The 25,208-nt window shown below is 51.7% G+C and overlaps 1 protein-coding gene across 2 annotated transcripts in view; it reads left to right on the plus strand.

The window, feature by feature from the left end:
* Positions 1 to 573: 573 nt before the first annotated feature.
* RAB11FIP4 (RAB11 family interacting protein 4) overlaps positions 574 to 25,208 on the plus strand; it is a 50,843-nt gene continuing 26,208 nt past the window's right edge. Inside the window, exon 1 of one of the 2 annotated variants that reach the window (XM_030923081.1) lies at positions 574 to 853. In XM_030923081.1, coding sequence (XP_030778941.1) covers positions 824 to 853 — 30 coding nt within the window. In that variant the 5' untranslated portion in view covers positions 574 to 823. Of the gene's footprint in view, positions 854 to 21,837; positions 22,173 to 25,208 lie in introns of those variants that run through there. The other variant, XM_030923083.1, reaches the window with a different exon arrangement.

Genomic DNA, 25,208 nt, shown 5'->3' on the forward strand with positions numbered 1-25,208 from the left:
TTACTAGCATTCAACAGGAAGCGTCCTCTCTCTTTTTTTTTTTTTTTTTTTTTTTGTTTCTTTAGTTGCCGCTTGGTTCTTTATGTTCCTGGGCTGGTTATGGGGATGGTTCCGACTTCACATGAAAAGGCTGGGAAAGTTGTGGGTAGGACTCAGGATGAAAGTCAGTCTAGGCGCCCCCGGACTCATTAGGGCGTGGAGAAGGCGGCGGGCCGTGTGGGGTGGCGTGCGCCGTGTGAGCCGGTGAGCGCCGGCTGGAATCTCGCAGTGCGGTGACAACAAACCGTGAGGGTGGCGCGGAACGGGCAGAAGACTACAGCGCCTACCTGGTAGTGGCGCGAGCTCAAACGCCGCCTCCTGGAGTCCTGGCCCGGGCCGCACGGAGCCAGGCAGGCCTAGGCTAGCTGCACCTACGGAGGCGGGGCCGGCCGCGCGGCCATTGGTCGGTCCCCCGGAGCCACCTGCCCCTACCTTTGGGGGCGGGGTTACCTGGGCCCCGCCCCGCGGCTCGGGTTCCCGGGCTCCGTCCCCGTCCTCCGCCCCCGCCCCGCCCCGGCGCGAGGCCCCGCCCTTGAGTTCCAGGGCCCGGGCGCCTCGTGATGTCACCGCAGCTTTGATACAAAGAGCCCTTCGGGCCCACGCGGGTCTCCCGGCAACAGGCGCGGGCGGGGGCGGGGCCGCGCCTTCCACTGGTGCCCAGGAGTGCGAGCGGCGGCGGCGCGGCGGGAATTGTTCCTGCGCTTCGGGGCTGCCCGCCGCGTCCCCGCGCGCCGCCGACCCGCGCCTGCTGGCTTAGGCGCCTCTGCCGGGGACCGGCCCGCGGATGCGCACTCCGCCGGCTCTCGGGAGCCAGGTAAGCGGCGGCTCCGGGGCTGGCGCTCGCGGGGCTCTGGCGGCGCGCACCTGGCTCGGTCCGGCCCGCGGCCCCGGGTTCCGGGCTCCGGGAAGTTGGCGGAGTGCGGACTTGGCCTGGGAGGTCGGGTTACCTGAGCCGTCTCGCTCGGCCGCGGGTAGAAGCCGCTGCCAGGTGCGCGGGTGGCGGCTCCTTCCCCAGCGCAGTTTCAGGAAGTGCTTCTGGTGGGCTGGGAAGGGGGCTTGTTTTCTGGGGCGCCTCGGTGGGAACCCGACCGCGCGCCCCACCTCGGCCCGCAGCGCGCCTGCCCGCCTGCCCTTGCGGGACCGGCGTGGTCCCCAGCGCCGTACCCTTGGCCGGGTCCCCGAGGGGGCTGAGCGCCGCGAAGTTTTTCTGTAGCTCTTGGCGGCATGCACACAGCCTGTTTTCTGGCTTCCCCCGTCCCTCTCGGCGGGTGGAGTGGGGGAGTCCTCGGGGCCAGCCCAGGTCGTGGTGGGGGACAAGGCCTTGCCTCTCCCTAGCCGAGAAGCTGCCGTGGCGGGAGGTGTGTTGTGGCCCTTGAGGCGGCCGGTCTGCCCCTGTGATGGGAGCTGTTGGCACAGCCGCTTTTCTGTGCCGGCGACAAGTGTCTCCGAGGTCCTGGCGGCGCAGTCTCTGGAGAGCGTGTCTGTGCTGTGGGGAACCAGGTTCCGACACAGCCCCGGACCCCATTCCTCGCCCGTGCTAACTCCAGTGCCTCCTCTTTCCCTTTCCCCTCACCCTGCTCTCCCACGGAGGACTGGAAGTGACACCTCACTCCCCCGAGGGCCATGCCAGTTTTCCTTGACTGACTGATTTATACCTTCCTTCTCAAAGCAATGTGAGAGGTCTGGGTCCTGTCTCTGCACTTAGCCTCCATCAAGTCTTGAAGTGGCAGCACGCTGGGCTGGTTCCTGGTGATCCACCAAACCTCTGTCCTGCCCTCCCAGAGCAGGCGGCAGGTGGCAGTGGCTTGGGCTCCTGGGACGCTGAAAAGCAATGGGGCAGGCACATTCCTTGGAACATCCCCAGGTCCTGCCCCAGCTGAAAGGTTGTTACAGTGGTTGCTGAGATGGGAAAAAGGAGACCAAAGGGGTCGGAGGCAGTACTAATTGTGTGCCAGTAGACCTCTGCAATAGGAGCTCTCACACTCCCCCTCCCATATCCTCCTCCCACCAACTAGCCTGCCTTGGTGGGGTGCCTGAGTCGCGCTGCCTTTGACTGGGGTCTCCCCCAGGTGCTGGCACCCTAGCACTGGCCCAAACCTTACCCTGCTTTCTGGCTTTCGGGGACTGTTGATTATGTGCCCAGGGAACATTACATGCGAGACATTTCCCTGCCCTCAAGGTGTTTGCAAGCTCAGGGAGTCTGAATACTGGGTCTGCTCTGGGCCAGCCCCGCTCTTCTAAGTTGACTGCAAATTGCCTGCAGTTGTCTTTGAGGTCCCTGTGACTTCACAGGGGAGAGTGTGGCCTGCCGGGGCGGGGGAAGCCGCTTGGGTTTTTCACTGTAGGAGGCAGCACCGCTTGGGCAAATGGGTAGTGAACAGCTTCGGAATTTGAGGGGGGGGCCTGGACTTAGGTGAAGGGGGTGGAGTAAATGACTAAGGCCAGTAGAAGAGATAAGACTGGGCCCGAGGGGAGGGACAGAACTAGCCAGGCCAGGTAAGCCTGCTGGAAGGCATGACCTTTGCCCTAAGGGAGGTCTGTAGGAGAGACTGCCTGGAGCCTGCCCTTGGGAGGGACTTTTAGCCAAGTGAGGGAGGAAAAGCAGAAGAAATTAGAGGGCCCGTTGGGTTCCAAGCCACCTCCTTTGGGGTTCCAGGGGCAGTTTGCACTCGGAAGACTGCAGGCTGCCGCTTGAGACAGTCCACTGGCCCCCACTCTCCCTCCCCACCATCTGTGCCCCTCCTAAAGCATGCTGGAGCCTTCCCTCGCCACTTCCTCTCCTGGTAGGCAGGCTGCTTCAGACCCAAGGTTTTCTCTTTGGCGGTTCACCTGGGGCCCTCATAACTTCCTCTTTCATCCGCACCCTCAGGTGTCTGGCAGTCCCCGCTCTGGGCAGCCTGTTATGCTGAGATTTTCCACAACCGATTCTGTTCTGAGGGGCCTTCGCAATTTCACTTTATATGTTTTAGGTATGGGTAAGGAGGGGGTGAAGGGGGCAGGAGAGGCTCCCAATGAAATAGCGGGTGAGCAGTTCCCAGAAGGCAGGTGTATCTGAATGGGAAAGGGCATGCTGTCTCCTGGCACAGGGCTCACTGTGTTTGAAAAGGAAGCTTTTTTTTTTCTTTTAAATTGAGACAGGGTCTTGCTTTACGGCCCAGGCTGGAGTGAAGTGGTGTGATCAGGGCTCACTGCAGCCTCCCACCCTCCCAGGTACAAGCGATCTTCTCACCTCAGTCTCAGCTGGAACTACAGATGTGTGCCACCCTGCATCTGGCTAATTTTTGTTTTTGCAGAGATGGGATTTTGCCATGTTGTCCAGGCTGGTCTTAAACTCCTGGGCTCAAGGGATATGCCTGCCTCAGCCTCCCAAAGTGCTGGGACTACAGGCATGAGCCACCATGCCCAGCCAAAGCATCTTTATCTGCCTGGTGTTAGCAGTGGGACACAGTGCCCTGGCCTTGCCAGGCATACAGAACCCCTGGGGCTGGACTCTGTTTTCCTCTGGGTCAGCTCTGCTGGCTCTTGACTCAGGAACTGGGCACTTACGGCATCAAACACTGGCCTCGAAAATCAATGCCCAGTTACTTTGCCTTAGGTCTCATGGCTGGATTATTGGGTGGTCCCGTCTATACCAGTTAGGCACCAGAAAACAGGCATGCTGATTTGGCAGGCCCACCTGGTGCCTTACTGGACGTTGTATGATCTTTGCCCCTGAATGGTACCACAGTCTCCCTCATGAGGAGGCGTTTCAGGACCCGGAGGCTTCCCCATCTCTGTTTGCTCAGCCCCTAGCATGTTGCCCAGTACATGGCAAGTGGTACTGAATTCATTCACCAGATACTTGGTTGTCTACAGATTCTGTGCTGGGCACTGGAGATACAGCAGTGAACAAAACAGATGAGAACCCCTGCCTTCAAGGAACTCGCAGGATGGTAGTGAGGCAGGCAGACCAGTAAAACACGGAGCATGGGAGTTGGCAGGAGGGAGAGCAGGGAAGGGGAGGGAGTGCTGGGTTGCAGAGTCAGATGGGGAGGTTCTCACTGAGAAGGTGACATCCCAACAAAAGAGGTACAGGCAGAGAAAAGAGGAACTGCAAGGGCCCTGAGGTGGGACCGTGGCTGGCATGCTGTGTCCACAGAACTACAACACGGGATGTGATTGGAGAGCAAGCCAGGGCTGGGGGGACAGGGGACAAGCTCAGAGAGATGGGGGACCACCCAATGCTGTGACAACCCAGAATCCCAGGAGGAGGAGAAGAGGGGACTGACAGTACAAGTGAGACTAGAAATCCACAGGCACGAGCTGCCTTCCATTGCTCTGCCCTCCTCAGAACCTCCGCGTCAAGGGGATTTGGGCTTTGAGGCATTTCTGGAGGACAGGCGTCTGTGGCCACTGCTGCCACGGACTCCCCTGCCTCAGCTTGAGTCGGGTCAGATGAGCCTGTCCATTGAGCTTGGAAACACTTCCTGCCAGACTATGCTGTTGCCACCACATGAATCAAACCAGCAAAGGGCACACTGGCGATGTGCATACAGCCATGTCTCCGACAGCTGCCTGCGCTTGCCTGCTGTTCCCACGGGTCAGCTCCTATCGGGTAGGGACAGGTCCTCCTCTCAAGGCCCATAAAGCAGCCAGCAGCCTGCCCGTGTTTTCCACACTCTGGCCCGTGCCACCCAGGCTGTCTCCTCATCTCTTTTCTGATCCTCAAGAGCTCCCTGGCCTCCGTCTTCACTCCTTCTGCCTGTGGGCAGGCAGCAGCACGGTTCTGTGAGGTCCTAAGGACCCCAGGGAGTCACTCCCACCTTTGAGCAGCAACTTTGGGTTTAATCTGTCCAGTTTAGGGTCCCAGATCATATATGCGTGTGTGCACACACGTGTGTGTTTGCATGTCACGTAGCATTCACATGGGGCATCCTGTTCACCCCCCTGCTATGGAGTGGCTGAGGGTTGGGGTACCCTCTGAGTTTTTGGTGGGTGGGGCTTCAGCAGGGTGTCTTGGCTACCTCTCCTGGCTAGCACATGTTCTCCTGGGAGCATTTGCAGCTTTGGGCCTGACCATGGTTCCAAGCAGCATGGTCTGGAGCCCACACTGGGTGGCAGGCTGCAGAGAAGGTGCCCCCAAAAGCCTGGACAGCACCCTTATCTGGTTTCATTTGGAGCGATTTTCTCATTTTCTCATGCCGAGTGTCTGACTACACATGGCAGTCCTTCCCCAAGTGTTTGCGGCCTCATCATAATACTGGTAAGTGAATGGAATTTGTCATTGGCCAGTTTCTGTGGACCCCATTCAAGGCTGAGTGGATGCTGGGGACGCCCAGCTGGCCTTGCTCAGAGGGGTCCCGAGTGTCTTGGTGCTTCAGAAGCTGAGCCCCCCTCAAGAGCATTGATGACCAAGAGCTGAGATTCTCAGAACCCTCTTGAGCACCCAGACAGCCTGGGTGGTTGCTTCTTCACTTTTTCCCGTGACCTGGAAAGGAGATGAGACGGGGAGGAGGACACAGGCAACCAGAAAGACGTGCAGCCTCCAAAGGTTGTATGAAAGTCAGAGGGGTGGCTGTTGTGGCCCAGAGCTGTGGGGTCTGGGTGACCTCCAGCCCAGATCCGCCTGGCAGGCCGTTGCTAGTCATGCCAGCATTTCCAAACCCACTTCTTGACTTCCCTTAAGAAACGGGAAGTTTTCCAACTGTTGGTCACATTTTTAATTGATTTAACCTGCTTCATCTTCCCAGACAAGTGGGTTCTTTCCCAACAATGTAAACATTAATTCAGATGAAAACAAAGCTCTGTAGAAGTTATTAATATCCGTGGCTCTGCTCATGGGAGCCTTTCTCTTTTGAGGGACCAGAAAGAGGAGGGTCTAAACAGAACTGGAGTGTGGGAGAGTGGGCGGGCTCTCTCTCTTTAGTCATCCGCGGTCACCCCCACCTTCCTCTGTGCTCTGTAAGCCTGATACCATGAAAAGGGAACCCACATTTCAAATAGCCGCTGCTGCTCTAGTGAACTTGGGGTAAGGGAGCTGAGGGGTGTCTGCCCTCTGCACCAGACTCAAGTCTCTCTCCTAGAATAGGAGCGAGAATAGTAGCAAGTCCTTGCCCCCTGCTCCCAGGTTTTCCTGGTAGAAATGCCTACCTAAGACACAGGCACCTTCATCCCACGCTCTGTCACCCAATACCTGTTTCCTTAAGGTGAAAAAATGGGTGCCAGAAAACTTCTGGGTCTAGATTCTGGCTCTGTTGCTCACTAGTTGTGGAACTTCGGACAAGCGACCTCACCCTTCTGGTTTCACTTTCCCTGGCCTCCCTCTTCACTCCCTCTGCCTGTGGGCAGGCAGCAGCATGGTTCTTTGGGGTCCTAAGAACCCCAGGGAGTCACTCCCACATTTGGGCAGCAGCTTTGGGTTTAGTCTGTCCAGTTTAGGGCCCCAGATCATATATGCGTGTGTGCACACACGTGCGTGTTTGTGTGTCAGGCAGCATTCAGATGGGGCATCCTGTTCATCCACCCCCCCCCGCTATGGGGTGGCTGAGGGTTGGGGTGCCCAAGCTGTAGAACGGGGTTGATAATAGCACCTGCCTCGCAGGGTGGTGGTGAAAATAAAATGAGCCATGGTGATTTAAAATGCCCAGTCTAGGTTTTGGCCCTTACTTAGTTGGCACTCATGGACGGTTAGATGGTTAGAGAGGCAGACCAGTTTGGTACCAAAATGCCTTCAGAGTCAGGCTGTCTCTGGGTTCAAATCCTGGCTCTGCCCCTTGCTATTTGTGGAATCGTCTATTAGACAAGTTATTTAACTTCTCTGTGCCTCAGCTTCCCCACCTGTAAAATGAGGATGAGGGTGGTACCACCCTCACAGGGTTTGTGGTAAGGCTCAAATATGTAAATGTATGAAAAGCACTTAAAACTGTGCTTTGGGGGGAGCTGTTATTCTTAATTCCTGCAGGCTGCAGCTGGTTTGATTGTTATGACTGATAACCTTCACATCTAACAGAATGTCTTGCCGGGGAGCGTCATGGCCCAAACAGGAAGGTGGCAGGGGAAAAACTCCATTACTCAAGAGCCTTTGCAAGAGAAGCAAAACTCGACTTCCTCAGCTTCTGTGGGTTTTTAAATCTTTTTTTTTCCATTTTAATTTTAATTTTTTTTTAAAAAAGTAGAAATGCGGTGTTACTATGTTACCTAGTAACCTAGGCTGATCTCGAATTCCTACCCTCAGGTAATCCTCCCACCTTGGCTCCCCAAAGTGCTAGGGATTACAGGCATGAGCCACTGTACCCGGCCAGCTTCTGTGTTTTTAACAAACCTGCTTGGGCTCTGCAGATGCAGATTCTGGGTCTGGGGTGAAGCGACTAGTATCTGCGTGGCAATCTGTGAATGAGATGCCAAGCAGCTTCCGAGGTGACAGCCTTCTTCCCAGGTTCAGTGAGGGAGGCTGTACCTCACCTGTCCTTCCAGAAGCTGCTCAGGCTGCCAGGCTGTGGCTGGCCTGCCAGGGGGAGAATGGCCATCCATACCTCGGCCCACCTACCCTTCGCCTCCAGCCAGGGCCTGCCTGTCCATCCACCTGTGCCTAGCTGGGAAAGCTGGCTTGGAGCAGTGCTGCCTGTCTGCCATTGCCAGCCTGCAGCATCTGCCTTATTAAAATGCTGAGGCCCTGGCTGGCCACATGCCCCAGGAGATTTGGAGAAAGATCAGACAAAAAGGTGCAGGCTGTGCCACCGCCCGGCCACACTGGGTGACTGCCCTTAGTAGTTAACCAAGGAGCAAACCTGCCTGCTCATCCAGCTTGGCTGCCCAGAGGTCTGTAGCTCCACTCAGGCGAAGTTGGCTGGCCTGGCCTAGCCTGGCTGATTGGGTGGGCAGGACAGCCTCCGCCTGACTGATTTTTTTTTTTTTTTTTTTTTTTTGAGACAGTTTCGCATTTCTGCCCACCTTGAGTGCAGTGGTACAATCTTGGCTCACTGTAGCCTCAACCTCCTGGGCTCAAGTGATCCTCCCACCTCAGCTGCCTGAGTAGCTGGGTTCATCACCACTCCTTGCTATTTATTTATTCATTTGGTGGAGATGAGGTCTCACTATGTTGCCCACGCCGGTCTCGAACTTCTAGGTGCAAGCAATCCATGTTGGCGAGGATGCTTTCGATCTCCTGACCTCGTGATCCGCCCGCCTTGGCCTCCCAAAGTGCTGGAATTACAGGCGTGAGCCACCGTGCCTGACCCGTCTGACTAATGTTAGGCAACCTTGAATTGATGGCCTCCTGGTGAAATGAGAGTTCTTGTTGACAAGGCAGGTCTGGCCAACACATTTTTGTATGATTATCTGCACGATTTCATCAGTTGTTAGCAAAGAAGGATTTTACAGCAGCAGGTGTGTGCTCATGTGCTTGTGTGGAGTTGTTGACTGCACTTCACTGCACACACAGTCTGCAGAACTGTGACTGAATCCCTGTTCCCCACTCACACTCCCATGGTATTTTCTGGGATTCTAAGGCACATTCTTTTTTTCCTTTCCTTTTTTTTCCATTTAACATCTTAAATTGGAATGTGTCGCACATTTGCGGATTATTATAATTTGACAGCGCCTTTTTCTCGGCATAGTTGAAATAACGGTGCATTGTAAATTCAGAGGTGTCTCAGATTTAATGAAACAAACTAGGTAACCTCTGGGGAACTTACATAATTTGTCCAGTTCCTTCAGGGAAGCAGATGGCACCTTGTAGTGGTGACAGATTATATGAGGGGACGCTGATGCGATTCAAGGGGACAAGCTTGGATTGGGCTTAGATTCCAGCTTTATGGCTCGCCAGCTGTGTGGCCTTGGCAAAGTAGAGCGACCTCTCTGAGCCTCACCACATATGAATCGTGGCTCCACAGTTGTCATGGTTGTGTGCAAGGCAACTTTCCCTGTTTCTCTTAATGGGCATCATCTAAAGTCTGCCCCATTCCATCTGGGTTCAGAGGGAAAATGAGGGCAGGGAGTGGGTCACTGGCCTTCCCAAGGGAGCAGAGGGAAACTGGTGTTCTTGACTCAGTTTATAGTCCTTGGACATCACTCTTTCTTCTTCCCTCGTCCTTCTCCCACTTTGCCTGAGTTTTCATTTTCACATGTGTTTCCTTTTAGCAATTTTCTTTCAAATCTCTCCTCTCCCTTTCTGTAAAGTCTTCCCACATGTAGCCTCTTTGAAGCTGCCTGTGGTGGGAAAGGGGAGGAGGGCTCTGCCCGATGGCCTGGATGGCACAGACCTCAGAAACCCAGTGTGCCGTGGTCCCTGCAAGCTTCAGCTCAAGTCCAAGTTCTGGTACCATCAGCGTTGCTAACTGCTGTTCCCATGGCTGCAGGGTCAGCCTGAGTCCACTCCAGTGCACGGCGTTGTCCATGGGGTGCTGGATGTCGCATCACTGAGAGCATTTGATATTCTCTGTACCCTCCTTGCTGCGTTAAAATCAGACCTGGTTCAAATCACAGCCCTGCGACCTTTCACGAATTACTTAACCTCCTTGAACCTGTGTATTCTCATCTAAACAGTGGCTGATGCACAGAAATACCTGGCACATGATAGGTGCTTCGCAGATGCATGCTTTCCTTGTTCGCAAATGTTTAAGACCCCTTTTTGGCCAAGCACCATGGTTCATGCCTGTAATCCTGGCACTTTGGAAGGCCAACGCAGGGCAGATCACCTGAGGTCAAGAGTTCGAGACCAGCCTGACCAACATGGTGAAACCCCATCTCTACTGAAAATACAAAAATCAGCCCTGCGTGGTGGCAGATGCCTGTAATCCCAGCTGCCTGGGAGGCTGAGGCAGGAGAATCGCTGGAACCCGGAAGGCGGAGGCTGCAGTGAACCAAGATCGTGTCACTGCGCTCCAGCCTGGGTGACAGAGCAATACTCCGTCTCAAAAAAAAAAAAAGAGAAAACTATTTTGTGCTTCTTTAGGTCTTAAGGGTCTCGGGGAGTGCCAGCCAATGGCACTGCTCCTGAGACAGACGGAGGCGTTCTGGGCAGGGGGCAGTGGCAGAGGCACAGGGGCCTGTGTGAGCAGGATGTGTCAGGGCCCCCATCCTTCAGGATGGCTGGGCCGCAGTGGGGTGGGGCAGGATGGAGAGAGAGGAGGAAGAGTGGTGGGGTGGGCACCCAGTTCACACCTGCAGGGGTGCAGGTGACAAGGCTGCACAGGGTCTGACTGGAGCAGTGCAGAGGGTTAGGTGTGGGCTACTCGTGGAAGTCGGGGCTGAGTTGGGGAGGCACTGGGAGATAGCCACATGGGGATGTCTAGGTGACAGTGGCCCCCAAGCAGGGGCCGAGCATGAACTGCTGGCTGGAGGGAGGCTTTAAGAGCAGGTGATGGTTTTAAACCTTGTTTTCCTCAGAGATCTTCTCTCTGCCCCTCTCCCTCTTGAGATTCCAATGAAAGCCAGTAGCCCGACCTCAATTTTGCATGCAGTGTCAGAGATTCAAAGCACCACCTCTTTGATGAGGTGGTGCTTATGCCCCACGTGCATAAAAAGCAGCATGTGCTGAGGCATGGAGGTGGGTAAAGGTGCCCAGAAGCCTGGGGTACTAGGGAAGGGGAGAGACAGAGCATGTCCTGAGGCTGAGACCTGCTGGAAGGGGCTTTGCGAGCTGCTCTCAGGAGCTGGGCCTGGTTCTGTGGGCAGTGGGGAGCCCATAAGCTCTTAGAGGGGGTTTCCTGTGGACTCCCTGGGTGGGAGGGTCTCTACCCCGTGAGCCCCAGACCTAATGCCCTCTCACCTGTCCCCACTGCAGGAAAGCCTGCCCTGGCCAGAGGCCCTAAGCTGAGCTCTGGCCAGCTATGCTTGAGTGACACACCCCAATCCCCCATGCAAGACAGCAGCTTCTGGAACACAAAACTTGGGTAGCTGGGTCTAGCAAAGGCCACAGGACAAAGAGGGACACCTGAACTGAGCTTTCTGGGAAGACCATGGGGGCTCTGTGCTGATGGGAGGTACCAGAAGATGGGGCAGAGAGGAGGAGAGGGTTATAAAACCCAAGGGATCTGGCAGGAGGCCCTGCAGGGTTGGGAGGAGGAGAGTCACCCTGCTGACCCTGACCTGCCCACTCCAGAAGGGCGGGTCACATGGAGCCTTGGCCATTAGCTGTGGGTAAACATCAGCACCCTGCTGGCTGTCCAAGGCCTGAGGGTTCTGTGGCAGAGGAGGAGTTGGGTGGGAACCCACCCTGACTTTGGACCGTGAATCGGCTCCATCCAGGTGTACTCTCCTTGAGTTGGATAGTGGCCTCTCTCTAGAAAGTTCCATGTCGCCTCTTCGGAGGGCACTCCCCTGAAAATGGAGCCTGACCTACCTAGTGGACTCTATGAGGGGAAAGAGCTGGCCTGAGCCACTCCTTTCCCTCCCAAACCTTCACTTTGAGTGAAGTGTTTTTTATCATCACTCCTCTTATCATAATGGTCAAGTATGGAGCCCCCAAAACAAGCCCCACAGATTCTTGGCTGTGTGAGTAATTAAGCCCTCTCTTCAAACAGCCACATCTTGAAAAACTATAATTTGTAGCAAAACATAACTGCCCATTCCAAGAACCAGGAGAGCCCTTTACTTCGCTTTGACACTTGCGTTGCTGGGACCTCTGGTCCATACTTTCCTCAGGGGAACCGGAGGCGCAGTGGCTGCATGGGAACTGGAGCTTCCAGAAGGCATCTGGAAAATCTTTTCTGAGAATTTAGATGGGACGACTGAAATTAGGGAACTCCTGATTTGGGTTTGCAAGGCCCCAACTTTTTGTGTGACTCCAAAGGGGAGTAAAGAGAAAAACTGCAGGGTACTTCAGGGGAGAGTGGATGAGACTCTCTGGACACCATTTCCCCACCTTTCTTTTTCTTTTTCTTTTTCTTGTTTTTTAGATGGAGTCTCTTTTAGATGGAGTCACCAGGCTGGAGTACAGTGGCACAATCTCAGCTCACTGCAACCTCCTACTCCCTGATTCAAGCGATTCCCCTGCCTCAGCCTCCCGAGTAGCTGGGATTATAGGCACATGCCACCGTGTCCAGCTAATTTTTGTATTTTTTAGTAGAGATGGGGTTTCACCATGTTGGCCGGGATGGTCTCGATCTCCTGACTGCGTGATCCGCCCGCCTCGGCTTCCCAAAGTGATGGGATTACAGGCGTGAGCCACCGTGCCCGGCCACGTTTCCCCATCTATAAGGAGGAAAATGATAATTACTTGCAAGGAGTTTACTGTCTCTGTAAAGCACAGAGCAGACTGGCCACGTGGTAGATGCCCTAGTATATCACCTTTGTTCTCTTTCTCTGAGCTGTGACTTTACCAGCTGTTTATAGACAGGAGATCTTTGTGGCTTCAGGTAGGTAATGGGAGACTGAAAGCTAACAGGAAATACCTCCCCTGACCTACAGCTTCTCTTTGAGCTGGCACGCCTGGAATTCTTGGGGCTGGCTGCTGGGTTTGTTTTCCAGATGTGGAAGCAATTTAAGTTCTGTTTTCATAATACCCAACAGTTTGCCTCTGAAGTCCACATTCTCATTTGAAAATCAAGGCTGTTGGCTCTGTTTGCAGGGCAGAGGGTAGGCTAGATAGCCTCTTCAGACATCTTTTGTTTAGGAAATGGACTTACCGGGGCACTCAGATCTGGGACCCAGGGCTTTGTTGGGACAATCATACCCCATCAAGGACTTGGTTAAAAGGTGAGTTCACGTTCTCTGTGGGTTTTCCTTGGAGATGATTCACCGAGCTAAATTCAGCTGCACCTTGGTTACAAACCAGCTCTAGACTGCTGTGGAGTGGTGGGGGTGGGGCCCAGGTTTGGGCCATGTCACAGGCCAGCTGGCATCCCTCTGAGCAGGATGCCCACGTGTCCCGGGGGCAGTAGCAGTCCTCCTTCCCACACTGACCACAACAGAGAGAGGAAAATGCTCCAGATGTCAAGTAGCCAGAAATACTGTCTGGCACGGAGAAACTGGTAATATCGTGTTCAGTTACTGAGCACTGCAGGTCACAGAGGCAGCCTGACCCAGGGCAAAAGGCTCCTTGTGCGAGGGCCTGTGACTCCAGGGCTAACTGCTGATTTCTTCTCTTGTAAACCAGTTGCTGTGTAGGTAAAACACCTTTTACATTTGTCTTATAACTATACTAAATACAGTTTTGGGCAAACAGAAATTGCAATTCTAACGTCTCTGAACTGTGCATATGCTTCTCTAAAATTAAAATACAATACTTATACTACTGAGAGAACACACAAGAAAATGGACCTGGCCAGGCACGGTGGCTCATGCCTGTAATCCCAGCACTTTGGGAGGCCGAGGCAGGAGGATCACAAGGTGAGGAGATCGAGACCATCCTGGCTAACATGGTGAAACCGCATCTCTACTAAAAATACAAAAATTAGCTGGATGTGATGGTGTGCACCTGTAGTCCCAGCTACTCAGGAGGCTGAGGCAGGAGAATCACTTGAACCCAGGAGGCGGAGGTTGCAGTGAGCTGAGATCGTGCCATTGCACTCCAGCCTGGCGACAGAGTGAGACTCCATCTCAAAAAAAAAAAAAAAAGAAAAGAAAAGAAAAAGAAAATGGAAATAACTTACTTAGATTGGCACATAAATAGTTGTTTATAGAATGCCATCCTGATAATCATAGATTCACCAAGCTTTGGTTTCAACAAAATATCATCTCTTAAGAAGCAGCTGTATTTCAAACTAATTGTGAAAGAGAATAAGAGAATACAACCCCCCCCTTTTTTTTTAGGACAGACCAAAAATAAATCCCTGAGTCTCTTGAGTAGGTTCTAGAAATCCAGTTACAGATGCTTCTTGATGGGGTTACGTCACGATAAACCCATCGTATATTGGAAGTGTCATAAGTTTAAAAAAGTGCATTTAATACATCTCACCTACCAAAAACCATAACTTAGCCTAGGCTACCTTAAATGTGCCCAGAACACTTACTTTAGCCTACAGTTGGGCAAAATCATCTAACACAGAGCCTGTTTTACAATAAAGTGTTTTATGTCCCATGTAATTTATTAAGTACTATGCTGAAAGTGAAAAACAATGCTCTTATGGGTACTTAAAGTATGACTTCTGCTGACTGTGGATCACTTTGCACCATCATACAGTTGAAAAATCAAAGTCAGCCCTGGCACAGTGGCTCATGGTGGCCTGTGATCCCAGCACATTGGGAGGCCAAGGTGGATGGATCACTTGAGGCCAAGAGTTTGAGACTAGCCTGGACAACATGGCGAAACCCCATCTGTACTGAAAATACAAAAATTAGCCAGGTGTGGTGGTGGGCACCTGTAATCCCAGCTATTTGGGAGGCATTGCATTCCGGCCTGGTTGACAGAGTGAGACCTTGTCTCAAAAAAAAAAAAAAAAAAAAAAAATTGTAAGTCAAACCATTGTAAGTTGAGGACCATCTGTAGTTCTCTTTAAAGGTTGAATTGGCTGGGCACAGTGGCTCACACCTGTAATCCCAGCACTTTAGGAGGCTGAGGCAGGTGGATCACTTGAGGTCAGGAGTTCAAGACCAACCTGGCCAATATGGTGAAACCCCATCTCTACTAAAAATACAAAAATTAGCCAGGCGTGGTGGCGGGCGCCTGTAATCCCAGCTACTCGGGAGGCTTTAGGCAGGAGAATTGCTTGAACCCAGGAGATGGAGATTGTAGTGAGCTGAGATTGTGCCACTGCACTCCAGCCTGGGTGACAGAGCAAGACTCTATCTCAAAAAATTAAAAAATGAAGGTTTAATTGAATTAACCTTGAAAAAATTTGTTTTTGTCATCAGGGTGACAAGGTAGGCAAAAAATCCAGACTGAGCTTGAGTAGGGGTTTCCACATAGGCTTCCTAGGGGCAGAGAAGGGATATTGGTATATTGGTGTGTTGGTCTGCTACGGCTGTCATAGTGAAGGACCACAGACTGCGCAGCTTAAACAACCAAAGTATGTTTTATCACAATTCTAGAGGCTGAAGTCTAACATCAGGGTGCCAGCAGGGTTGGTTTCTTCTGAGGCCTCTCTCCTTGGCTTGCAGACAGCCATCTTCTCCCTGTGTCTTCACGTGGTCTTTCCTTTGTGTGTGTCCTAATCTCCTCTTGTAAGGACACCAGTCACGTTGCGTTAGGGTCAACCCATTAGGACCAACCCATTAGGACTTCATTTTAACTGAATTACCTCTTTATTATTATTATTATTATTATTATTTTCTGGTTGTTTGTTTTGAGACAGAGTCTTGCTCTGTTGCCCAGGCTGGAGTGCAGTGGCACTATCTTGGCTCACTGCAACCTCTACCTCCCAGGTTCAAGTGATTCTCCTGCCTCAGCTTCCCGAGTAGCTGGGACTATAGGCATGTGCCACCATGCCTGGCTAATTTTTGTCTTTTTAGTAGAGACAGGATTTCAACATGTTGACCAGGCTACTCTCAAACTCCTGACCTCAAGTGATCCACCCACCTCAACCTCCCAAAGTGCTGGGATTATAGGTGTGAGCCACCACACCTGGCCTGAATTACCTCTATAAAGACTCTATCTACAGATACAGTCACATTCTGAAGTACTAGGGATTAGGACTTCAATATATGAATTTTAGAGGGAAGAGGATTCAGCCCATAACAGAAAAGGGTCTTGGGAACTTCCTTCAAGGGAAGGGGGAAGAGGAAGAGGAGGGTAGGCAAAGCCTGGCAGAGTAGAGGGGAGGCAGTTCTGCTTTCAGGCAAAGGCCCGTGGGTGAGGGACCCCCTGGGGATGGCTCTTGACCACCTGCTCTATTTGGAAACATTTCTAGGACTGTTATGACTGTGAATGGTCGTTTAGAGGCCGGACCATTCTTATGACCTCAGCCATCCATTGCCTCTTGATCTGATCATTCGAAACCAAGACTGCTCATCATTCTGTTCTCATTTCATCCTCGAAGCTCATGTTGGTCCATCGGGCTCCAGTTTCTGTGGACTGTACCCTCTAGGATAGTATTCTTTCAGGATGACTTCACTTCTTCATATCCTTTTAAGTAGAGCCGCACCTGTCAGGAAAAAGCGAATAAACCGATCAAAAAATCGGCAAAAGATCTGAATAGACATTTCTATTATATGTAATTTATATAAATGGCAAACAGGCATATGAAAGGTGCTCAACATCATTGATCATCGCAGAAATGCAAATAAAAACTATAATGAGGTATCATCCCATCCTAGTTAAAATAACTTTTATCCAAAAGACAGGCAGTAACACTTTCCTTAACTAGTTCAGCAGCAAATTTTGGGCAGGCTATTTTTTCATGTTTCCATACAATGTTTACTTCTTTTTTTTTTGAGACGTTTTCTCTCTCTGTCACCCAGGCTGGAGTGCAGTGATGCGACCCCAGCTCACTGCAAGCTCCACCTCATTGGTTCACACCATTCCCCTGCCTCAGCCTCCCAAGTAACTGGGACTACAGGAGCCCGCCACCACGACCGGCTAATTTTTTTGTGTTTTTAATAGAGATGGGGTTTCACTGTGTTAGCCAGGATGATCTCAAACTCCTAACCTCATGATCCGCCCGCCTCGGCCTCCCAAAGTGCTGGGATTACAGGCGTCTGCCACCACGCCCAGCTAATTTTTTTGTATTTTTAGTAGAGACAGGGTTTCACCATATTGGCCAGGATGGTCTTGAACTCCTGACCTCATGATCCGCTCGCCTTGGCCTCCCAAAGTGCTGGGATTACAGGCGTGAGCCACTGCGCCTGGCCTGTAATTTTCTTTTTTTTTTTTTTTTTTTTTTTTTGAGGAGGAGTCTCGCTCTGTCGCCCAGGCTGGAGTGCAGTGGCTTGATCTCGGCTCACTGCAAGCTTCGCCTCCCGGGTTCCCGCCATTCTCCCGCCTCAGCCTCCGAGTAGCTGGGACTACAGGCGCCCGCCACCTCGCCCGGCTAGTTTTTTGTATTTTTAGTAGAGACGGGGTTTCACCGTGTTAGCCAGGAGGGTCTCGATCTCCTGACCTCGTGATCCACCCGCCTCGGCCTCCCAAAGTGCTGGGATTACAGGCTTGAGCCACCGCGCCCGGCCAGCCTGTAATTTTCAAATGAACCAAGTTTCTTTTCAAATGAGCTATTTGAAAAGAAATTAAACTAAATATTATCGAAACTAAGGACATTTTCCTTCACAACGATATGCCATTAACACACCTGATAAAATTAAGCTAGTACCCTGGCATCACCCAATATCTACTCCAGATTCTGTCTTCCTTATTTATCCTCAAAAGGTCTTTTACAGCTGGGTGGTGGTTTGTTTGTTTGATCTGGGATCTAATCAAGGATGATATTTGGTTTCTATGTCTCTCAGTTAATCTAGAACAGTGGTTCGCAAAGTGTGGTCCCGGGACGAGCGGCATCCGCATCACCCGAGAACTTGTTAGAAATGCCTTTTCTTCCAACCTGTCTCAACCTTTAGAAATGCATCTTCACCTGTAATCCCAGCACTTTGGGAGGCCGAGACGGGCGGATCACGAGGTCAGGAGATCGAGACCATCCTGGCTAACACGGTGAAACCCCGTCTCTACTAAAAAATACAAAAAGCTAGCCGGGCGAGGTGGCGGGCGCCTGTAGTCCCAGCTACTAGGGAGGCTGAGGCAGGAGAATGGCGTAAACCCGGGAGGCGGAGCTTGCAGTGAGCCGAGATCCAGCCACTGCACTCCAGCCCGGGTGACAGAGCGAGACTCCTTCTCAAAAAAAAAAAAAAAAATTAAAAAAAATAAAAATAAAAAATAAAAAATAAATGCATCTTCCCTGTGGTGATGTGTAACTTCTTCTATCCCGTTTTTCCATTTGGTAGAAGTTAGATCCTAAGGCTTGATTCGAATTGAGTTAAATGCTTCGTTAAGCCCACATTGTAGGTGATGCTGCATACCTCTTAGGCATCACATTTGATCTCTGCATTAAAGGGACAATAGCCTGTGTTCTCCCTGGTAGAGGTATGCGAGGTGCTTTGGTGTGTTGCAGCAATCCGTAGGGTGATTCCTTGGTATTGTGCAAGTATCTAGTTTCTCATTAGCCTTTAATCTACTGGTTTTATTCTGCAGTTGTTGAGTGTAGTGTTCTGTCTGTATCAGTCTCAAGTTTGTGTTGTTCCGGTCTTCTGTATCTTCTCTAATTATCTTGTTTGCTTATTCCATCAATAATAATAATTATTATTATATTTTATTATAATAATTATTAATATTTATAATTATTAATATATAAATATAATTATAATAATTATTTATAAATAATAAATAGAACAATTATTATTATTATTAAAGACAGAATCTTGAGCCATGTCACCCAGGTGCAGTCATAGCTCACTGCATCCTCGAACTCGTGGCCTCGAGCAATCCTTTGTTTATTTATTTATTTATTTTTTTATTTTTTGAGACGAAGTCTCGCTCTGTCACCCAGGCTGGAGTGCAGTGGCCGGATCTCAGCTCACTGCAAGCTCCGCCTCCCGGGTTTACGCCATTCTCCTGCCTCAGACTCCCGAGTAGCTGGGACTACAGGCGCTCGCCACCTCGCTCGGCTAGATTTTTTTTTTGTATTTTTTAGTAGAGACGGGGTCTCACCATGTTAGCCAGGATGATCTCAATCTCCTGACCTCGTGATCCACCCGTCTCGGCCTCCCAAAGTGCTGGGATTACAGGCTTGAGCCACCGCGCCCGGCCAGCCTCGAACAATCCTTTGGCCTCAGCCTCCCAAGTAGCTGGGATTACGGGCATGTACCACCTGGCTTTTTTTTTTTTTTTAACTTTTTTTTTGGTAGAGATGGAGTCTCATTATGTTTCCCAGGCTGGCCTGGAGCTCCTGGCCACCTGCAAGTTTTGCTTTATGTTTTGAAACTGTTAGATGCATAGATATAAAAGTGTTCCATCTTATTAAATTTCAATTGTGTTTCTTGTAAGTGGCACGTAGTTGTTTTTAATTTACTCTGACAATATTGATCTTTTAATAGGATTGTTTACTCTGTTTTCTTTAAAGTATTACTGATGTGGTAGAGTTTTTATCTCACCTAATCTTTAAGTTTTTAATTGACACACAATTGTACATACTTAGAGAGTACAGTATGATGTTTTGACACACATATGTATTGTAGAATGATCAAATCAGGGTCGTTAGCATAACCACCACTTCAAACACTTGTCATTTCTTTGTGGTGAGAACATTCAAAATGCTATCTTCTTGCTGTTTTTAAATACACGTTATTGTTAACTGTAGTAATCCTACTGTACAATAGAACACCAGGACTTAGTCCTCCCATCTGACTATAGCTTCGTGCCTGTTGACCAACCTTTCCCCATCCTTCCTTCTCCTACCCTCTCCAGCCTCTGGTAACCACCATTCTACTTTCGGCTTCAATGGGTAACTTCTTTAGATTCTGCATAGGAGTGACATCATGCTGTTTGTCCTTTTCTGCTTGGCTTCTTTCACTTAACACAATGTTCTCTAGGTTCATCCATGTCACAAATGACAGGATTTTTATTCTTTTTTATGGCTGAATAGTATTCCATTGTGTATATATACACCCCATTTTAAAAATGCATTCATCTGTTGATGGATACTTAGTTGACTCCATATTTTGGCTGTTGTGAATTGTGCTGCAATAAATGTGGGAATGCAGATCTCTCTTCGACATACTAATTTCTTTTCTTTTGTGTGTATAACTAGTAGAGGAATTGTTGGATCATATGGTAGTTTAAATTCTTTGAGGAACCTCTATACCATTGTCCATAATGATTGTTCTATTAATAATTACAGTCCCAGCCAGGCATGGTGGCACACAGCTATAATCCCAGCACTGTGGGAGGCTAAGGTGGGCAGATCATGAGGTCAGGAGTTTGAGACCAGTCTGGCCAATATGATGAAACCCTGTGTCTACTAAAGATACAAAAAATTAGCTGGGTGTGGTGGCATGTGCCTGTAATCCCAGCTACTCAGGAAGCTGAGGCAGGAGAATCATTTGATTCCGGGAGGTGGAGGTTGCAGTGAGCCAAGATCGTGCCATTGCACTCCAGCCTGGGCGACAGGGTGAGACTCCATCTAAAAATATATATATATAAATAAAATTACAGTCCCATTAACAATGTATGAGAGTTCCCTTTTCTCCACATCCTTGCCAGCATTTGTTATTTTCTGTCTTTTTGATGATAGCCATTCTTACTAGGGTGATGTGGTATCTCACTGTGGTTTTGATTTGTGTTTCCCTGATGATTTGTGATGTTGAACATTTGTTCATATACCTGTTGGCCATCTGTGTGTTGCCTTTGGAGAAACACCTGTTCAGATCTTTTGCCTATTTTTAAATTGAATTTTTTTTTTTTGCTATTGAGTTGTTGGAGTTCCTTATGTATTCTGACTATCAGTCTTCTGTCCTTTTGGGTGATTCAAGCATTTTTTTATTCCTTTGTTTCTCTCGTCTATTAGATTTTTTTTTTTTTTTTAAGATGTGGGGGTCTTGCCATGTTGCCCAGGTAGGCCTTGAACTCCTAGGTTCAAGCAGTCCTCCTGCCTCAGCCTCCCAAGTAGTTGAGGTTACAGCCACGCAGTGCCTGGCTTAGATTTTTAGTAATATGTTTTGTTTTATTTTATTTTAGTTAATTTATTTTTAGACAGGGTCTCGCTCCCATTTGCCCAGGCTGGAGTGCAGTGGCACCATCACAGCCTTGACTTCCTGGGCTCAGGTGATTGTCTATCCGCAGCCTCTCGAGTAGTTGGGACAACAGGCATGTGCCACCACACCTGGCTAACTTTCTGTATTTTTTGTAGAGACAGGGTTTTGCCATGTTTCCTATGCTGGTTTCAAACTCCTGGGCTCAAGTGATCAGCCAGCCTCCCAAAGTTCTAGGATTACAGGTGTGAGCCACTGTGCCCGGTCCGGTTTTAACTGCCAACCGTTGACATGCTCACTTGTTATTGGAACGGAAGTGGAGAGGAGTGAGAGCGTCCCGCACAGTGGATGACCCAGCTGTTCAGATGTTTCCAGTGGGATCACACCACGGTCCAGGGTCTGGTCTGCATCCTAATGGGCTCGAAAACCAGATCTTACTGGCTTTTCCCACACCCCACAATTTGAGTCCACTCATGCTCACCGATTGTCCCTAGGTGGACGTGCAGAGCCAGTGGATCCCTTTGTGGTGAGAAATACACTCCCCTGAGCTTGGGCAGCCCTTCTCTCTCTGTCAGCAGGCTCCTGGAAGTGGGTGCTGCGTGAACTTGGACACAAGGGCCAAGGGCTGGACAGGTGTGGAATGTTGAGGCAGGCCGCACAGCCTTCAGGGCAGGCTGGATGTGCTGACCAGCCAGACCCAACACCTCTGGCCAGTGCGTGGGTGGACGCGGCCCGGGTGGGCCTCAGACCCTCCCTCTTGGTGCTTCCCAGAAGACCACCCGCTTAGCCCCTCCGTGAGGACAGGCTCTGTCTTTAGATCCCTTAGTACTTCAGTCCGTCTGCTCAGCTTCAGGAAATGTGTGCATCTCTGTTTTAGTTGAGCTCCTGGGAGGCTATCTGACATCTCTCATTTCTGAGTCTTCCTGGGAACCTCGGCACACACCCCGCTTCCTCTCTGTGGGCTCCTATGATGCTGCCTTAGCAGCAGTGTGTGTGTTGGGGTGAGGGTGTGAGATCGGAGAGAGAGACAGCTCAAGAGTTGTGATGAAAACACTGAAAGCAAGGCAGTGTGGGCTTCAGCAGCCCTTCCTTGGTGATGTTTGTGCAGCAGCAGAACTTGTCGAGTGACCGCCTTTGCTTCATGTAAATGTCATGAGAGTTCTGGAGAAACACAGGCATGGCTTTCGCTTTCTCTTCTGTTCAGCACCAGCCTGAGTTCCACAGCCAATGAGTGCCAGATCCAGGACTGAATCAAATCTGCCTGAGAGCCTCAGTCTCTCCATCTGTAAAATAGGGTGATTTATTACCTCCCTCTGGGGGTGATGCAAGAATCAAAACCTGCTTGCTTCTGAGATGAATGAGCACCTGGGGAACCCCAGTTGTCCCGGTTGCTCCTGCTCCTGGGACCTGCAGGCCCACCTTAGGATGGAAGTGGAGACCAGCAGCCGGGTGTCTACACAAGATTCACTCCTAGAAGCTCCAGGGTGGGAGCAGTGGGCCCTGCTGAGAGGTGGTCTTGAGCTCCTGGCCACACCCTTTCTGGGGTGAGTTTCAGGAGGTGGATCCTGGGACCCCTGGCTGGGAGGAGAGAGCCTGGAAGCTGCCCTGCCTTAGCTGCCATCCCCTGGGAGGGAGTTTAGCTGGAGGAATGGGGCACTGGGTCCCTTCCTGACACCCCAGGGCCTCTGAGCCACTCTGGGGATGGAACGTGGCAGCGCAGCTTTTCTTCCTGATCAGAGCAGGAAGCTCTGGGCTGCAGAGCTTTGATCTCACAGTATGCGGTCAGTCCCCGGGGCTGGCTGAGGTGTGGGATAATGCTCGTGACCTGGTGACCTGGTGCTCCCATGCTTACCCCTGGCTCTGTCGGGGTGAGCCGAGGCCTTGTGTCTGAGCTGAGGTTGCTTGTTGTTCAGAAGGCAAGGCCGAGGCACTGCCTCTGGGTGGATGCTTGAACCCCCTTTATCCCACCCTTGCCTTGGCTGGTGCCTGGGCAACTCTCTGTTGAACCAAAACCTCTTATCAGCAACTGATAAGTACCCAGCCTTGCATCTGCAGAGCAAGGCCTGACCCAGAGCCAGGGTTGGCAGCTGCAGCAGGAGTCAGTTACAGCCAAGATTGCGCACCAACCTCTGCGGCACCACCTTTTCATGATGAGAGCAGCCAAGTCACAGTGGAGTGTAGAAGACCCCAGCCCCGGCAATCATATCCCTTCCCTGTGGACCTGGGGGCATTGGCACCTGTGAGTTAGCTCAATAAGCTGAATTTCCTGCTGCCCATGGGGAGGACCCCGTGAGCCCTTGATGCAGCCCATCTCATTCCGGGGCTGTTGGTTGGCCAGGCGTGGGGTGAGAGATTCTTCACAGGCCTAGCCCGGGCAGCCACTGGGCTCCCCTACACTAGGCTTAGCGTATGTTTCCACCCCCACCGCACACATGCACACCTTCCCAGCGGCAGCGCAGCACGTGTGCCTGCCAGTGCCTTGCTGCAAGGGAAGTGGGCATGTGCCCGCCCAAGCTATTTTTACCCTGCCTCGTCCCCACAGAGCTGTTCTTTGGCTCTGAGTTAGTGCCTGGGGAGTGAGGCCGTTGCCAGGGCTGGGGGTGGATGAGCTGGAACCTCAGAGCTGCTTGGACTCCCTTCCCCAGGCAGCGTCTCATCTTAATGCTTATTAAAGGGTGTAAGTCGTGTGCAGGACGACCTTCCATGAGAGTAGGCAGGAGAGGGCCCTGGCGGGGAGAAAGAGGCACTGATGTTTGGAGGGCAGGCTCTGGAACCTGCAGGTCTGGCTTCCTGGAGCCAAAAAAACCCAACCGAGCTGCAGCCCAGTGAGCCACAGTGGGTAGAGGGACAGGGTCCCAGGGGCTGGATGGGAGCCAGGAGGCACCCCAGATTGTTTTCCCTAAACACAATGACGACAATAGTAGTTCAGTTTTGGGGTGTGGTGGTGTGGACCTGTAGTCCTAGCTGCTTGGGAGGCTGAGCTGGGAGGATCACTTGAGTCCTGGGGGTTTGAAGCTGCAGTGAGCTGTGATTGCGCCACTGCACTCCAAAGGGTTTGTTGTTGTTGTTTGTTTGTTTTGAGCGCTTTCTATGTGTGCTGAGACCATAAAGTGCTTAGGATGTAGCAGCTCATTTACTCCTAATCACAGTTAACTCCATTTTATAGATGGGGAAACTAAGGCACTGAGCGGTTCAGTAACCCTAAAGCTGCAGAGCTCATGAATGGTGAATGGTGGAGCAGGGCTCGGGTCTGGCCGTCTACTCCAGAGCTTGTCCTTAACGCCGCCCCGCGCTTCCTTTTGCCGTGTGTTCCGCACCCTCATGACACAAGGCATCGTCCTAGTTCCCTGTGGCAGCCCTGCCAGACAGGTGGTTCCCTCTCTGTGTTTAGATGAGGCCCAGAAATTAAACATCTGATCCAGCATCACACAGCCAGGCGGTAATCACACCAGAGTCGACATCCAGGTCTCAGGGTCTTGTGGCTGGGCTATTCCCGGCTCATCATACTGCAGTACAGTGTGGTTCAACCAGCACACGTTAACCATCTGCCATGTGCTCCCTACAGTGCTAGCCACTGGGGTCCAGACGTGGAAATCCCCATAGCTGCCCACTTAGGGTCCTCTCTCTCACAGGGAAGGTGGACATGAGGTCACTCAGGGTCCATGTCGTCTGTGTGTCAGCTCAGGGAAACGCAGAGTGCTGGTGTGTGTGCCTGTGAGGCAGCTCCCCATGGGGGAGGTGGGGAGGGAGAAGACCAGATGCTGCATCCGCTCCGAGAGTGTGGACAGTGTGGCGTTGTTGACCACTCTGAGGCTGGGACGTCCCCCACGTGTATTGATACTTGGCCATTTCAGCCACCCTGAATTCAGCCCTTGCCAACTTCCTACAAAGGAAGGGGGTGACTTGGGGCCTGCTGGCGGGCGAACGCGGCTCTCAAGACTGGAGAGGGCCCCATGGCAGGCTGTGTGCCTCCAGGTTCCCACTCCCTGCTGGGGACAGGGTGGGACAGCAGGACAGCGAGATAGGGGTGCAGGGGATGCAGATCTGCCTGCCAGAGTGGCTGGCTGGATCCTGTTCCCCAGCTCTCTCCGAAATGCCCTGGCCTCAGGTAGTTCCCCGGCTTGGCTTCTCTGAGGAGAATGGCATCCCTCCTGGCTGCTCATCTGTCCAGGACATTGCTGGCTGACCAGCCAGGGACCCGTGGCTGTAGGCTCAGCCTCTGTTGCCTGTCAGGTCAGGCAGAATTTAAGGCTCATTAGGCCAGGTCAGAATTTAAGGCTCCCACCGTGGCCGACTCTCCAGTGTAAATTGTCACGCATGGCCCCCTAGAGCTGCCACTGAGGTGGAGGTGACTGGCCCCATTCTGTAGGTGAGGAGCCAGGCGTTCACAAAGGTGGTCACTTGTCCAAGGTCACATGGCTTGTAAGTGGCTGGGCCAGCAGGGCCCGAAACCCAGACTCCTTGGCCCCAGAGCTGAGCCCTCACCCAGGCCCACCCCCAGGGACCTCCTGGGGCTTGTGGAGGAACACATTGAGTTCGCTGTCTCCCTTCACCCCGGGGCCCCCTGGCAGGTGGAAGAA

This window comes from Rhinopithecus roxellana, chromosome 19 (genome assembly GCF_007565055.1).
Source record: "Rhinopithecus roxellana isolate Shanxi Qingling chromosome 19, ASM756505v1, whole genome shotgun sequence".
NCBI classification, from domain to species: Eukaryota; Metazoa; Chordata; class Mammalia; order Primates; family Cercopithecidae; genus Rhinopithecus; species Rhinopithecus roxellana.